Source organism: Ictidomys tridecemlineatus, chromosome 3, assembly GCF_052094955.1.
Source record: "Ictidomys tridecemlineatus isolate mIctTri1 chromosome 3, mIctTri1.hap1, whole genome shotgun sequence".
Classification (NCBI taxonomy): Eukaryota; Metazoa; Chordata; class Mammalia; order Rodentia; family Sciuridae; genus Ictidomys; species Ictidomys tridecemlineatus.
In genome coordinates, this window is record NC_135479.1 from 145,592,859 (window position 1) to 145,610,024 (window position 17,166).

General features: G+C 34.0%; 1 protein-coding gene across 1 annotated transcript in view; it reads right to left on the bottom strand.

The window, feature by feature from the left end:
* Slc49a4 (solute carrier family 49 member 4) overlaps nt 1-17,166 on the bottom strand; it is a 104,260-nt gene that overhangs the window by 44,803 nt on the left and 42,291 nt on the right. The window contains exons 3-5 of the mRNA XM_078044123.1: nt 13,568-13,833; nt 7,700-7,829; nt 526-634 (exon numbers count right to left, since the gene is read on the bottom strand). Of these exons, the coding sequence (XP_077900249.1) occupies nt 526-634; nt 7,700-7,829; nt 13,568-13,833 (505 nt within the window). The remainder of the gene's footprint in view (nt 1-525; nt 635-7,699; nt 7,830-13,567; nt 13,834-17,166) is intronic.

Sequence of the window (17,166 nt, forward strand, 5' to 3'; positions counted from 1 at the left end):
ACACCTTTTCATATGCTATATTTAGCACTCAGTCAAAAATCATGGAACACAGAAAGTGATTCAATCCCTAGCAACACACACACACACACACACACACACACACACACACACATTCCAATACACAATACATAAATTTATGAATTTATTTATATTTTCATCTGGTGCTAATGATTGAACCCAGTGCCCCACAAGTGCTAGGCAAGCAGTCTACCCCTGAGCTACAACCCCAGCCCCATAATTTTCTTTACGAATATTCTCCTCTATGAAGTATAAAGCAAGGATAAATGAAGAGGTCAACAAAGATTTCTGTTTATTACATCATTAATTTCATCCAAAAATGTAAAATTCATGGCTGTTATCAAAATCAAGTTTTAAACTGTTGTTCACAAGAATCTTGATTTTGCAACAGTGATTTAGGACAACATTTTACTCAGTCTTTCAAGCTGAAACTAAGAACATGTAATCAGTATTTATAAATTAAATGAACTAAAGTACCTATTACATATAAAAAAATAAATTACTTACTTGGCTGACATGCACTGGCGTTAAAATTAAATCCAGAACTCCAGACCAGCCAGCAAATACACCAAGTGGGATAGCATATGCTAAAGCAATCATCAAAAATCTCAAATTGCTGTAAAAGAAAAGTAAAAGAAATGTACAATTTTCTAGTTTGAAAATTTTTAGATAGTAGATTTCATTTTTGTTTTATTATTATTAAAGTTTTCTGTTGAAAATATTTAAATAGGCAATGTAATTCAAGTAGCTCAAAATTGAAAGTTATAAAAATATGGGGGGAAATATCCCTTTTACTTCTATTTTCCTCTTTTTATAATTACCAATGTTGTCAATCTTGTGGGTAACTGTCCAATGCAAATATATGTATATTTTCCTTCCAATCTACATTTGCTGAACTTTGCTATTTTTTTCAGGGCTGGGGACCTTGTGCAATATGCTCGACCATGAGCTAAATCCCTAGCTCCTGAACCTTGCTTTTTTAAAATGAAGAGTTCTTAAAACTCTTTCTATAAACAGTACATAAATACCTTGTTCATTCTTAGAGCTGCATGGTATCCACGATGTGGATTTATCATAAATTTATGTAACCATACATATGAACTTTTACTCTTTTGATCTTATAAAGTCATTTCACATCTGTGCTAGTGCACCCGTAGGATCAATTCCAATATGCAACTGCCAGGTCAAAGCATTTGTATATTTGTAGCTTTACTAGATACTGCTAAGTATCCTCCACAGAATTATATCTCTACACACCTATCAAAAGGACTAAAATAAAAACATAGTGATAACACAAAAATCTGGCAAGGATGCACAAAGAGTGGATGACTTGCACTGCTCATGGTAATAAAAATTGGTAAAACCACACTGATAAATGTAGGAGAAAAAAAAAAAACCCAAACAACAACAACAATCCCAAACTACTACTACTACCTTACAATCCAGCAAATGCACTGCTGCATATTTATCCCAGAAAATTAAAACTTACATTCACACAAAACCTGTATACAAAGGTTTATAGAAACTTTTAAGTAAAAGCCAAAATGTAGAAATAACCCAGATATCACTCAGCAAGTAAATGGTTAAGTAAACTGGTACAACCATACCATGGAATACTGCTCAGCAATAGAAAGCAATGAACTAGTGATGTAGCCAATAACCTGGATTACTCTCCAGAAAATTACATCGAGTAAAAAAGGCCAAACTTTTATGTACCAAATATTACTTATATAAGCTTCTTGAAATAACAAAGTTGTAGTCACAGAGAACAGAGTAGTACTTTCTAGGAATTGAGGAGTCAAGTGGGAGAGGAGTAAGTGTGGCTGTAAAAGGACAACAGGGGGGATCCTTGCAGGACGGAACCTTTCTGTATCAATGTCAGTGTTCTGTCTGTGATACTCTACTTTTGCAGGATGTTATCACTGGGGGAAACTGGGTGAACAGTACATGCTACCTTTCTCTATTATTTCCTACACTGCATGGAAATCTATAATTACCTCAGAGTAAAAAATTTAACGTGAACTTTAAATATAATGTAAAAATGTAATGAAAATTAGATACCATTCAATAGCTTTTTTAAAAATATATATATATATATATATATATATATATATATAAAGTATCTAGGAATAAACCAGAAAGGCCAGGAATCTCTGTAGGGTGGGAGGTCCGTGTGTGTGTGTGTGAGTGTGTGTGTGTGTGTGTGTGTGTAGCGGGGAGCCACCTTTAATTTAATTAAGGCCACTGAGGATCAAAGACCTAGACCAGAGACCTTGCGCCTACTAGAAGAAAATGTAGGCCAAATCTTTATCATGTTAGCTTAGGAACCAACTTCCTCAACAAGACTCCTAAAGTACAAGAAGGAAAATCAAGAATCAACAAATGGGATGGTATCAATCTAAAAAGCTTCTTCACAGCAAAGGAAACAATAAAGAGAGTGAAGAGAGAGCCTACAGAATGGAAGAAAATCTTCGCCATCTGCACCTCTGATAGAGCTTTAATCTCCAGGATATACAAAGAACTAAAAAGTACTCCTCCAAAAAAAAAATAATAATAAAAAAATAAAATAACCCAATCAATACATAGGCAAAGGAACTGAACAGGCACTTCATAGAAGAAATTCGAATGGTCACCAAGTATATGAAAAAATGTTCAATATCACTAGCAATTAGAGAAATGCAAATCAAAACTACACTGAGATTTCATCTTACTCTATTCAGCAAGGCAACAATCAAGAATACAAGTAACAGGGGAGATCCAAGATGGCGGAATAGAGGAGGTCCTGTTACTGACTGCTTTGTGGCATGAAACCAAGAAAGCAGACAGGCAGCTTCTCCACAAGGTCTAGCCTAGACGGAATACAACATCAACAGTGTGAGAGGACCCCTATACAGCGAATTTTTGCAGAAATCATCAGCGCTGCGACCACCCGCACAGAAATAAGAGCCTCAGTACTTGATGCAAATAGAGCAGGGGGGGGACCTATCTTCAAAATAGAGAGCTCATATCACTATGCAGAACTCATATACCTCCTCATGGAAGAAGGGAGCCTCATCTGCTAACAGTCCACATGAAGATCAAAAACTAAACCGGAATCAGAAGATAGGTCTGGCTAACAATTTACAGGAAACACAAAGGACAGAGGAACATGTTAAAATACACAAGGAGACAAGCAACAAAATCCAGACTGTGGGGGTGAAAAAGCTAGCTCCTCAACAAATAAGTTATAATGAAAAAAGAGAGAGAGAGAAATGGAAAGGAAATCTTTAGATTTTAAGGCATTTGAACCAAATGCAATATGTGGACCTACTCTGTATCTTGACTCAAACTGTTAACAAAACTTATGAGATAATAGGAAATTTAAATACTGATTTGGTATTAGCCAATTATTATTAAAAATTTTTTAGGGAAGATAATGGCACTATATTTATGCTAAAAGGATCCTTGTATTTTTAAAATATATTGTACATACTGAAATATACCTGGATGAAATGATGTGTTCCAAAGAAGAGGGGAAGAGGGTAGGCAGAGATAGAACAAAATTTGCTGCACAATTTGATAACAGACATTGGCTAATGGGCATATGGGGGTTATGCTATTCTACCTTGTATATTATCATACATTTCAAAATAGAAAGTAAAAAAAATCCATATAATGCTTAATGAAAAAATTAAAATGGAATGATATATAAAATATGCCATTATTTAAATAAATTGAACATAGATCCATAGTAAACAATACATATATTGCATATAAAAAGACAAAAGAGATGCACATAAAGGCATTTGAGAGGTGGCCTGGGTAGAGGGAGTGGGATGGGAGTAGAAGATATAAACAAAAGAGTGAATGAAAAATAAATGAATAAATGTGTTTATGTGCCCTGAAATAAAGAACATGTTCAACTTAATGCTCTTCTCTTAAAGTTTAAAAGGCAAAACCCAACTATCATCAAACATGACACCAACATAAAAAGGGAAAGGAATAATTACATTAGGTTATACAGATTAAAAGCATATTAAGAGAAGGGAATCATATGGGCATTAAATAAATAATTGTGGTGAAAAACATGGAGCATACTTGTTGATGGTTTTTCCTTTTTGTCAAAATACACTCTACTGTCATGTGTCAAATTTAGAGAGGCAGTTATTTTGATTAATTCAGGAAGTTCTTTGAAAAGTTCATGAAAAATTAATACTATAGATAAGGGAACTGGGGCAAGGCAGGCACACAAACCTCCTCTGGAGGATGCAGAGGTAGCAATGGAGAAGTTACAGACCAAATGGGAAGAGAGAAAGGTAGGTCAGGCATTGGTGAAAAAGGTTTTTTATGGAGCAGAAAGATATTATACTTTAGGTTCAAACACAGAATGAGGATCTTGATTCTTGGATAATTAGAAGCCAACACAGGTATACTGTGGTCAGAGGGATAATTTATTGTTCCTTCTGTGTCAGAAAAATCTTGTATCTAATTGAGTAAGCTTAAAAGCCTTTATTGACTCCTATTTCCCACAGAATAGTTCAAAATTATTAGTTCAAAGTTACTATTATATGACTACCATCTAACTCTCTAGCTTTATCTACTGTATCAAACTTCTGCTGCTGGCTTTGCATGGAAAAAATTTAGTTAAATAGTGTGTTTTTCTTAATAACCATTTTAAAATCTCATTTTACAAATGTATATTACTGACCATAATTCAACTTAACTAACATTTTTCTTTTGTCTATTATGTTGAAGGCAATGTATCAAGTGGTATAGAGAAATGGTTTTCAAAGCTTCTTAGTGTATGCCAGAATAAGAAATTTATTTTTACTTTGTGACTTACCCATTATATACAGAAACAAAAGTCTCACAAAAAATATTCTTACTACATGTGATACAATATTTTCTATTCTGTGCTGGGCGAGGTAGTGTACACCTGTAATCCCAGCAGCTCAGGAGGCTGAGGCAGGAGGATGGAGAGTTCAAAACCAGCCTCAGTAAAACAAGGCACTAAGCAGCTCAGTGAGACCATGTTTAAAAATCAAATACAAAAAAGGGCTGGGGACATGGCTCAGTGGTCAAGTGCCCCTGAGCTTAATCCCTGATACCTCTAAAAAGAAAAAAAAATTATTTCTTGTGTTCCACTCCACTTTGTTTAAAAAAAAGTAATGGTCAACTCACCAAATCATTTAGCTATGAACCAAAGTTTGAAAAATAATGAAATGTGGCTAGGGTAACTGAGGAGAAATTTTAAAATTTGATCTCATCTTGCCTAATTTAAGTCTAAGTTATAAAACAGGGATTAAAATGTATTTTTCCACTAAAAAATCTTTTTTTAAATTTTTTTTTTTTTTTGTGGTGTTGGCAAATTCAGGGCTTTGTAACACTAGACAAGTGCTCTGCCACTGAGCTACATTACCAGCCCCCCAAACTGCATTTTGTAGTAGAAATATGTTTCACTTTACCAGCTGCAATACATAAGGCAGAATGAGCACATTGGCACCTGAGTTTTCTAGTGTCATTACACACCACTGATCTCCCTGGTGTCAATGAACTTATTCAGTTCCAATCTCCCTGGTATTAATGAACTGATTCAGTTCCAATTATTTTTTCATACACACTAATATAACTTTATAATTTGCTCAATTGAATATTTCACATAGAAAGAAAATATGAGACTAGAATGGAAAAAGCCATGTTGAAAATTTCACCATGAATGACAATTGCAATTTGCTGAAGCAGAACAAAATGAAATGTCTGATGTGAGAAAAAATATTTAAGTTACTTAAGTGGACAATATTAAGAGCCATTTTATATGTGTGTGCATGTGTGTATCTATATCTATCTATGTTAGATATAGAACAACCAAATTATGCTATGTGCATGCATGTATGAATATAGCTCAATGAACCCTATTTTTATGTATAATTATAATGCATCAATTTAAAAAATAAATGAAAGGTAGATTAGTAGTGTAGAGAAAGAGGGTTGGGAGAGGGAAGAGGGTAGGAAAAGGGATAGGTACAAGGGAAGGATATGGAGCAAATTATGTTACATATTAATATGTCACAATGAGCCCTAGTATTATGTATAATTATAATGCACTAATAAAAACACAAAAAGAGAGACATTCTCAGCAAATGCATAAGAAGTTTCTTTTCAACAGTCAAAAAAGTATTAAGAAAATTAGTTGCTGGAAATCAGAATTAAATGTCCAACAAACATTCTAAAACAAATTTTTAACGGATTTGAGCTTATAATTTTGGTAAGCTATAAAATGGTTTGGATTTTTATACAAAAAGAAAACCATTTCTCAATGGAGAGATGAAAATGTTATTTAAGCTATGGAAATTTTGTTAAAAATTATGAGGAAAAAACTATATCCTACAGAAGTGACAGATCTTCAATTAAGCTCTAAACAACTGTCTATAGAATTTGAGACTATTCTATAATATCAAAGTTGTGTTAATTCAAATTTTAAAATGTAATTACTTATTTTCATTTTAGTGCAAAATGGGAAAATCTGTTCAATGAATACTTTTCAATTGTAAATTTAATGACATCCAAATATATATCAAATACTCCAATAAAAATTTAGTGTCCAAATTGAAATGTGCTGTAAGGGAAAAATACACACTGGATATTAGAGTATTGTGTGAATATGAGAATGTCAAATATCTCAATCATTAATATTGATTACATGTTAAAATGATGTTTTAGATATAGTGGATTGAGTACAATATGCTACACATTATCTTTATTTATCTCTATTTATCTTTTTAAAAGGAGACTACTAGAAAAATTAAAGATTACATATGTGATTCAAATTATATTCATATTCTCATTGTGAGTCAAATTATATTCCTATATTCCTATATTGGATAGTAGTATTATAGAGGAATTTACCATCTGAGGGGAAAGAAGACAAGAAAAGAAAGAACCAACCAGAGAGAGCTGCTGATGTTCTGAAAGTAAGTTCAAAAGTGCAACTACAAATCATAATCAATGGTGATGTTCTATGCCTCCCAAGAATCAAATTTAGCTTTTAAGAATCAAATCATTTGAGCTTTCAAGGGTAGAATTTACCTAACTACATTTAAGTTATGCCAATAAAATTAAAAAAATACATTAATAAGTTTCTTAAAGTGTGATCCTACTGGTGGCACATGAGAAGACTTTAGGTAATAAAGGAATAATATTGTTTATTTTATTCATTTTGCATTGATGAATACATAATGAATAAAATAATCTCCATATTAGAAAAATATAATAAATACATAAACCCATACTTTCATGGACACTACTGTATAAGATTCTTTTTTTCTTTTTTTTTGGTGGTGCAGGGGATGAACCCAGGGCCTTGCCATGCAAGGCAAACATTCTACCATGTGAGCTATATCCCCAGCCCCCAGTATAAGTTTCTTTATAAAAGAAAATTACTTAAAAAAAAAATTTGATTTTAAACACAGTAAATAAATAACACTATAGGTATTATGTAGATAGGCAAAAATTAGAGAGGTTTTGTTTTGGGTGATTTTTCAAGATAGATTTCTCATAGGAAATAAAAATATTTAATGAGTATTTTATTAATTATAAACTGATTAATGGTTGCTGAAAATTACTATCTCAAATTAACTTTTAAAAAAATGGAATTATATTGAGATGCCAGTCACTACCACCCAATGACCACAAGTATATTTACCTTAATAGCCTACAAAAGCTGCGTCGATAACTTAGCCTCTGGCTAGCTGCAGCAACACTGGGAGGAAGAGGAGGCCGGGGTGGGAAATAAGCTAGTGTTGCAGAGAATATTAAGCAGACAACTCCAAATTCTGAAAGAAAAAAAATTAGTAAAGTGTTAACCAGTGACACGAAAAGTTGAATACTTCAAGTATTTATTTATTTAATGAATATTTACTGAGCATCAAATAAGTCCTAGATATATAAAGATAGGCAAAACATAGCACCTAGCCAAGATAGCTCAGTCTAGTGGGAAAGACAGATATGTACAGATACAAAGTTCAGCAGGTCACAGGTAAGAAGTCAGGCTATAAATAAAGAAGCATGGTAGTCCAACGACACAGCACATAGTCAAAAAGATCAAGGGAATACACAACTGTTACTCTACAAAGAAATCTCATTCAAACCAACAACATCTTACTATAAAAGAGGTCTAAGATGGTTTTCTGTAAGTATGGTACTCAGAAAGAAAGAATATGAAAGAAATTTGGCAAAAATAGAACATTTGTTTGATCAAGGATAGGATTTCTGATCCATATGTAGGACAGATCCAATTTATAGACAGTACAGGAAAATTGAACAAGACAAGAAAGCATCCAAAAATAAGAAACCAGGGGCTGGGGTTGTGGCTTAGTGATAGAGCACTTGCTCTATGCATGAGGCACTGGATTCGATCCCCAGCACTACATAAAAAAATTAAATAAACAAAATAAAGGTATGTGTCCATCTATACCTAAAAATATTAAAAGAAAAAAAGAAACCAAGAGGCAGCAAATTAAAGGACAAGCTTAGCTAAATAAAAATATTTAATGAGTATTTTAATAAGTCTAGCTAAATATTAATCAGAAGTAAAATGAACAGTCAAACCATACTAGTTTGGCCTCATTACAAAAGGGAAAGTTCTTAGGACTCTCAATTCTTCCCTCCACAGCACAGATTTTGTTACCTATGCCCAATTTTATGTAGAAAAGCACAGCATTAATAAAAATGCTGGAAACTTAGATGACAGACTCATCCGTGCCATTAACTGACTAGTAACACAAGTGAATCCCAGTAAAGGGAGTTGACTTAGTGGTTTCTAGGGGTCTTTTCTGTTGGATAATTCTATTTCTAGGGATATTTTCTTAGGAAAAGGGACAATAATTCTATAAGACACTTAACCATATATCATTTTAGTTAATTCAATTGTAAATTTATAGATTCCTAATTCTGAAAGACAAGATTGTTACCAAATTGTTTTGGAATTCTCAATCTCTTTATTCTTTGTCAATCTAAAGAGCAACAAGAAGTTAATGAGTTATTTACAGTTCTTTCTTTTAATTATTAGTAACACTGAGCATCTTGAATATACTTATTAGTTATTTGTATTTGTTCTTCTGTGATATCCTCATTCATATTCTTTGACCATCTTTCTTTTTTTAAATATGTTTTTAGTTGTATATGGACACAATACCTTCATTTTATTTATTTTTTTAATATGGTGCTGAGGATTGAACCCAGTGCCTCACACATGTAGGCAAGCACTCCACCATTGAGCCACAACCCCAGCCTCATTGACCATCTTTATATAGACATTTTTGTAAACAATTTCATGGGATATAATTCATATAAAATACGATTCACACATTAAAGTACACAGTCCAATGGTTTTTAGTACATTTATATAACAGTGCAACCATTATAATTTTAGAATTTGGGGGAGGGCAGGTATCTGGGATTGAACTCAGGGGCACCTGACCACTGAGCCACATCCCCAGCTCCTAATTTGTATTTTATTTAGAGACAGGGTCTTACTGAGTTGCTTAGCACCTCCCTTTTGCTGAGACTGGCTTTAAACTCAATTCTCCTGCAACAGCCTCCCGAGCCACTGGGATTATAGGCATGTGCCACTATGCCCAGCTCAATTTTAGAATGTTTTGATCATCTCCTAAAGAAACCCTATAACCCATTAATTCCAAATCTCCCAGCTCTAGACAATCACTAACCTATTTTTAGTCTTTACGGACTTGAGTATTAGGATATTTCATTTAAGTGATCACAGAATATCCAGTCTTTTGTGAGTGGCATCTTTCAATCAGCATGTTTTCAAGGGTCATCCATGTTGGAGCATGAATCAGTACTATACTTTTTATAATTGTCAATACCATGCTGTCTTGATTAGTTTTGTACTTGAATTAGGCATTTATTTATTTATTTATTTATTTATTTATTTATTTATTTTTGTACCAGGGATTGAACCCAGGGGCACTTAACCACTTAGCTACATTCCCAGCCCTTTCTTATTTTTAAATGGAAAAATGAGTCATAGATTTTTATTTTTTTTTTTAATTTTAAAATTTGTTTTAATTAGTTATACATGACAGAATGCATTTATGCACTTTGATTTATCATACATAGATGGGACAAAATTTCTCATTTTTCTGAGTGTACATGTTGCAGAATCATTGGTCATATAGTCACACATGTACATACAGTAATATGTTTGTTTCATTCTACAGTCTTTCCTACCCCCACATCCCCTCCTTAACCCTTCTTATGTGCTCTTACCTAATCTAAGGTAATACTATTCTTCCCCAGTGTCCCCAGACTTTTAAAAAAAATTTTTTTAGAGACACAGTCTTGTTGAGTTGCTTGGGGGATCATTAAGTTGCTGAGGCTGGCTTTGAATTCTCGATCCTCCTGTCTCAGTTTTAAAATTGAGAAACATGAGTTGTCCAACACCTTTTTCAAGATTGTTTTGGCTATTCCTAGTCCCTTGCATTTCCATCAATTTCTGCAACAAAGGCAGCTGGGATTTTAATAGGGGTGCACCAAGTTTGTAGATAAATTTGAGAATATTTTTTCAGTATTAAGCTTTCCAACCCATGAACATGGGATGACTTTCTATTTTGAAGGCCTTTAATTTCTTTCAATGCTGTTTTGTAGTCTTTAGAGTATGCTATAGATTTGTTAAATTTACTCCTAAATATATTATATTATTGATAGTATTATAAATTATTTTTCTAATTTCATGTTTGGGTTGATCATTGCTAATGTACAATCAATCGATTTTACACATTAATCTTGTAAAATCTTGCTGAACTCATCTTTTAGATCTAACAGTTTGGTAGTGAATTCTAGATAATTTTTCTATAATTAAAATCATGTATTTTTCAAAAATTTCCTTTTTTCCCCCTCCTTTCTTTCCAATCTGGTTACATTTAAATTTCTTTTTTCTTGCCCAGTGATATTGGTTAGAACCTCCAACACAATGATAAACAGAGGTGCTAAGAGTGGACATGCTTGTATTGTTTCTGATCTTAGGGGTCTGCTTTCAGTATCTGACAATTAAATATACTGCATTTGTGTTTTTGTATATTTTTTATTAGGTTGAGGGAATGCCTGTCTATTCCTAGTTTGATTGTTTTATTTTGAAAGGACACTGGATCTGTAAAAGCTTTTTCTTTATCTCTTCATATGAGCACATTTCCCCCTGTATTCTATTGATATGATATATAACAATATTAATTGAGTTTTGAATGTTAAGTCAATCTTGTATTTCTGGGATGAATCCTACTTGATCATGGTATACCATACTTTTTATAAGCTGATGGATTTGGTTTGCTAGTATTTTGTCTAAGATCTTTGTGTCTATATTCCTAAGAGATCTGTCTGTAGCTTAATTTTCTTATGTGCTCTTACCTAGAATAATTTAAGAGTCTCTAACTATTTGAGGCAGCAATTCTAGCAAAAGTATTTTTAACATACTGAAGATTCATGGGGCAATATTTCAGAAAGGCAGACTGGGAGACTGAAAAGGTGTGAAAGCACTGAGGAAGTGACTGGAAGCTGTGAGCAAGGGCTTCCTCCTGACTGCATGGGAGCCCTGAACCAGGTAAATGCAGGGCATTAATACACACCTAATGGTGTCTAAAACTCAGATATTTAAAAGATACAATCATGGCTTAGGTTTTCAATGAAATGAATAATATTACTAACATGAAGTTTTAAAACTTATGTTTTCTGTTTTTAGGTTTCCTTGTGTATGTATGTAGTTTTACATTTTCAGTTTTTTTCTTCAAAAGGAGTCTGTAGACAACAAGGGTTAAATACTTTCTATACTGCCACTACCCCTACTTTCAGTTTTATTCTTCAGAAGAAATACCAGATTTTGAAATGTAAATCTGATGTAAACTTCAGAGTGTGGTCTTTGCCTACACCATAGTGAACTTCAAACCTTTTCTTTACTCCTGCTTGAGGTCTCATGTCCTGGCTTCCCTCTCTAGTTTCTCCTATCACTATTCTCACCAGATCTAAGCCATTCTGGGCTTTCAGTAGCTTGAATGTACCAGGTTCTGTCACTTCATTGGGCTTCTTCTTCATGGTTCTATTTTATTCTTCCTTCTGCTCACTCTATTTGGTTAAGTCTCATCCCTGGGAAACCTTGGATGCTGCATCTCTAGGAAACTACTTCACAACCAAAATGTGAGCTAGGCACATCTCCTTCAAGCTGTTAGAGCAACTAATGCCCAGCATTCTGTTCTACAACTGTTTATTTGCCTCTCTGTATTCTTTAGGATATCAAAAGGTCTGTTGGACCAGGAACCATATCCACCTCAGTGCCTAGCACAATGACAAATACACAGGAGCTCAAAATGTTTTTTAAATTCATAAGTGCATATACAAGTTAAGACAAAGCTTGGCATAATCTGTTCCTTTGTCTTTCTAACTTCATTTCCTATCACTTGCTACCAATACTCAAACACAAATTCACACCACTACAGCTATATTAAATTATATGTAGTGCCCTGGACATGCTGAGCTCTCGCATACCTTCTCTGACTTTGCAGTGCCATTCTCCCTGTATAGAATACCCTGGCCTACCTGACTAGTCAGTGAACTCCTATAAAATTCCTAATTTTTCTGAATTATTACATCTTGGTGAAGCCTTCTTTGACTCTTCAACTTCTCTCCAAATCCAGGCAAATTAGTCTTCCTATCTCTGTATAGCTTTATTTGTATTATAATTGTCTCCTCATTGATTTCAACAATTCCTACTGCTTAGCACAGTGATTGTTATATAGCAAACTCTTATAAGAAGTATTCTTTATGCAAAAAATAAACAGCTAGAAAATAGAACAGATTTAAGAAAATCTATAGGGTACTGTAACAGGGTGGCCTGGGACTCAACTTCAGAAACAAAAAGGTCCAAAGAGAATGTTTTGGGAAAGTCAATATCCCTAATTAATAGACGAGAGAGAGAGAGAGAGAGAGAGAGAGAGAGAGAGAGAGAGAGAGAGAGAGAGAGAGAAAAGAATAATCTAGAAATCTAGGTCATGGCAATGCATGCCTAGGTTCTAGATCTTAGCAAGGTGAGGTGGGAAGATGGCTTGAGTCCAGCCTGGGTAACACAGTGACATCTGTTTGAAAAGAAACAAGCAAACAAACTACAGGCAATCAAGGTTAATATGATTGAGAACAGGACAAACAATGGGAAAATTGCAAGCTACCAATCATGCTTGACAAATGTTTGTAGTCAACCATGATGTGTAGTTTTACAAACTGGGTATGATATTTAGAAAAGACATTAGAATATGTGTTATGTAATACTTCACTGTAAACAAATGTAAAGAGTAAAATTAAGAAAGATCTACTGTGTATCAAGAATATATGTTAAATTTAGTAACTTCCCGGGAAGGCTGTAGGTTTTAAATAGGCATCTCCATATTATAAAACAATGAAAGCACATTATGTGCATTAGCATATGTCAGTCCTTCTAACTATTTCATTTGAGGTGATCTGGTATACAAAGAATAGACTAAAGTATTATCAGGAAAAGACTTCAAATTACCTGCATACAACACAGTCTCAATGCTGTCTTTAATATGAGCCCTGCTGCTCTCTGCAGTAAGAAGAGGTGAAGTCCCATTGGGAGCTGGAACAACAAGAGGTCCAACTAAAAATGCACATGCCCCACCCAGATAACTGAGCATGGAAGCAATCGCTGTGGCAGTGGCCCGTTCATCCGCAGAAAACCAGGTTGTGGAGAGGAATGGTGCAGCATTCATTACAGTTGGACCTGCCAATCCATTTAACATCTGTCCTCCATGGATTAATCTGGAATTTAAAACAATTAAGACAATGTGAGGTATATGAAGCAGGAATTTACCAAGACAGGAAGAAATTAGCCAAATAGCAATTTCACTATGGCAATAAAAACAGATCTCTGTAAAGCATAAAACGCACCAAAAGGTAAGCTGACATTACTTAAAAGTTTTGTTAATCCTCCACAAGAGAGATCAAATACAGTAATAGTTGCCATTTATTTATTTCACAAATATTTACTGAATCCCCTGATTTATGCCTCATACAAAACTAAATACTTACTATAGCCTTGGCTCATTTGATTGTCATAACAATAATGTGAAAACAATAATGTCAATTGTTTTCCCCTTCTATTGAAACATAAAAGCTTACGCTTGGAAAGATTAAGAAACTTGCCCAAGTACCAACAGACACAACTAAAATTTAGACTCAGGTCAGACTCCAAAATATGTGCTCTATCTACTAGCTTGCCACTTGTTAATAGACATAATAAGTGCCACTGGACACAACTGAGCTCAACACTTCATACCTACCCTTTTCTAGGTACTGGGGGGAAAAAGTCAATGTAGTATCTTCTTATAGCAAAGAAATTGGTTGAGGATCAGAGGACCTGGGTTCCAGCTGAGTTCTATAACCAGCTAGTAAATGACTCTAGGAAATATATAACTTTGGTGGAATTCCATGTCTTCTCCCATAAAATCAAGAGATGAATTTAAATTCCACATGTATTTCTTGAGCACCTGGTAAGACAAATCTTTGTGTTGGATTGAACATATGCATACATACTTTCAGTCCTAATACTCTGATTCTGATTTTAGTGACGAGTACTTTCTTGTTTTCCTTCCATTTGTTCTTTTGTTCATCTTTTCTCAATAGTCTACTTAACACTCTTATGCCTTGCTGACCAAACCCTTTGCCCCATTGCTCCTGCTACCCGTAACATACACCTTCACATTCAAGAGAAGACTTGAAGGAAAAAAGAAGTCTCAAATTAAAAAAAAAAAAAAAAAGTCTAGACAAGGAATGGAATATGGTCAAACTCTTTTGCCATGGAGTTAGAGGAAAGGGAAGAGACAATATAGCTGACATTTTTATGACACCGAGATTACTGTCACCATGCCCAGCTATTGTTCAGCTTTTTAAGCAGCGTGTGAGTCTCATATATATTTTTTTAATTGGCAGCTTAAGTCACTTAGAAAAAACATTTTATGAATGCAGAAAGAAATCACAAACTTATGGGGAGAGGTAGGGCCCTAATGTAGAAATGAGTGAGAAGTAAAATATGTCACTTAGATCTGCCCATATCATCATACATGTTGGAAAATTATGTGAAAGTAAAATATCTCCAAGTATCATTAATGTTATTAAATTAAGAAAATGGGAGAGATTTTAAAATCTTCTCATGTAAAGAGAACAATTTTCTAGATGATAGAAATGATTTTAAACTGTTTCTGAAATCAAATAGTTCCTCCAAAAGCCAGTGGATCTCATGATACCCCACCACAATTCATCATTTGAAATATTCTTGAAGCAAAGTCTTAAGTGGTCCTAGCCATGACTTATGATGGCACGACAATCAGAGCATGATGGCTCATAAAGGCAACTTCTTTTCTATTTAATACTTTTAATAGGGTGTTCTTGAAAGACTCATCTAGAAGAAGGGTTAGAATGAGTAAAGTTTATTATGCCTAAAACTGTCAAGGGTAAAGGAGAACATGGAAGAAATAATCTATCAAAAACAACAAACAGGGGCTGAGGTTGTGACTCACTGGTAGAGTGCTCACCTAGCACATGTGAGGCACTGTTTAATTCTCAACACCACAAAATAAATAAATAAATATATATAAACAAATTAAAGGTATTCATATATAGAGTATAACTTATTAAAAAATAAACAACAAAAAACAAAGGTAGTATGAATTATCAGAGTTAAGGTGTAAAACTCCAACTACTATGCAGACTTAACTCTTTGTTATCTCTCAGTACAATCATGAATAGACTAAGCATCAAACACAAGTCATAGAATGTGTGCATGTGAGACAACTTAAGGACCAAGTAAGACCAGTTTACTCATTCTCAGATCAGAATATCTCACAACATGACACATATGCTAATGTAATGTCCACAGAAGGTAGAGCACTAGTGTCACTGCAGATGGGTTTTAAGTTTAGAGGTCTATGAACTACAAACTCAGGAAGCTAACCTAGAGCACATGAATTAGCAGAGTAAAGGGTCATCTCAGGAAGTAAAACAAGTTGACTTGGTGTTTAAAAGTTTCTATTATTAAATAATTATATGCATTTTGCATTAAAAGTAATCATATACACATGTACTCTTCATAAATGAGCTCAGTTGAACAGAGGTCCATGGGATCTTGGGGTTACCCACTAAATTAATGAAAAACCTGGTAGGTAAATTGAGTTCCACTCTTCCCAGCATCTTGAAGTTTTCCAAAACATAGTGCTATTCCTTAGACCTATACCACAGAGCATCTTAGGACTTGGCAGTTACAGATATAACTGACCAAAAGCACTGTTGTTCTAGTAACTGTAATGGTACATTCATTTGTAATATCAAGATTTGCATATATGTCAGATACTATTTGTTATTCCTTGCCATTAAATTATCCCATTTTATAAAATAAATTTGTAAAAATATATTTAAAATAAAATTGTTTAATATATAAAATCTACATTTTCCATTTAATGGCAATGCAAATTTAGAGATGTTTTTCTAGAAAAATGCTGACCTTAAGGCATAATAAAATAAAGTCATCTAGATATTAGATATTACTATAAACTTTCTTTTTACAACCCCTGGAACTTGTACATGCTAGGAAAATGCTCTACACCTCTGAGCTACATCCCAGCCCTTTTGTGACAGAGTCTCATGAATTTTCATAGTCTGGCCTGGCTTGATCTGATCCTCCTGCTTTAGCCTCCTGAACAGCTGATATTACAGGTTTGTACTACTGTGCCTGGCTACCAAAAACTCTTTAAAATGACAACAAAGGAAATGAAATAATAAAATTTTAATATAAACTGCATTTATTACTTACTCTCTCAACAAACATGTATTAAGTATTGTCTTTGTGTTGGGTAGGTACTGTGATAGGTATATGGATATAGAAAAATTAAAAGCCAAAGTCCTTGCTTTTAAGAATCCCTAAAAGTAGGGGCTGGAATTGTGGCTCAGCAGTAGAGCGCCTAGCACATGCGAGGCCCTGGGTTCGATCCTCAGCACCACTAAAAATAAAGATATTGTGTCCAACTTCAACTAAAAAAAAGTAAACATTTTTTAAAAATCTCTAAAAATAGGTGAAGAATGACCTATCAGCCTATATCA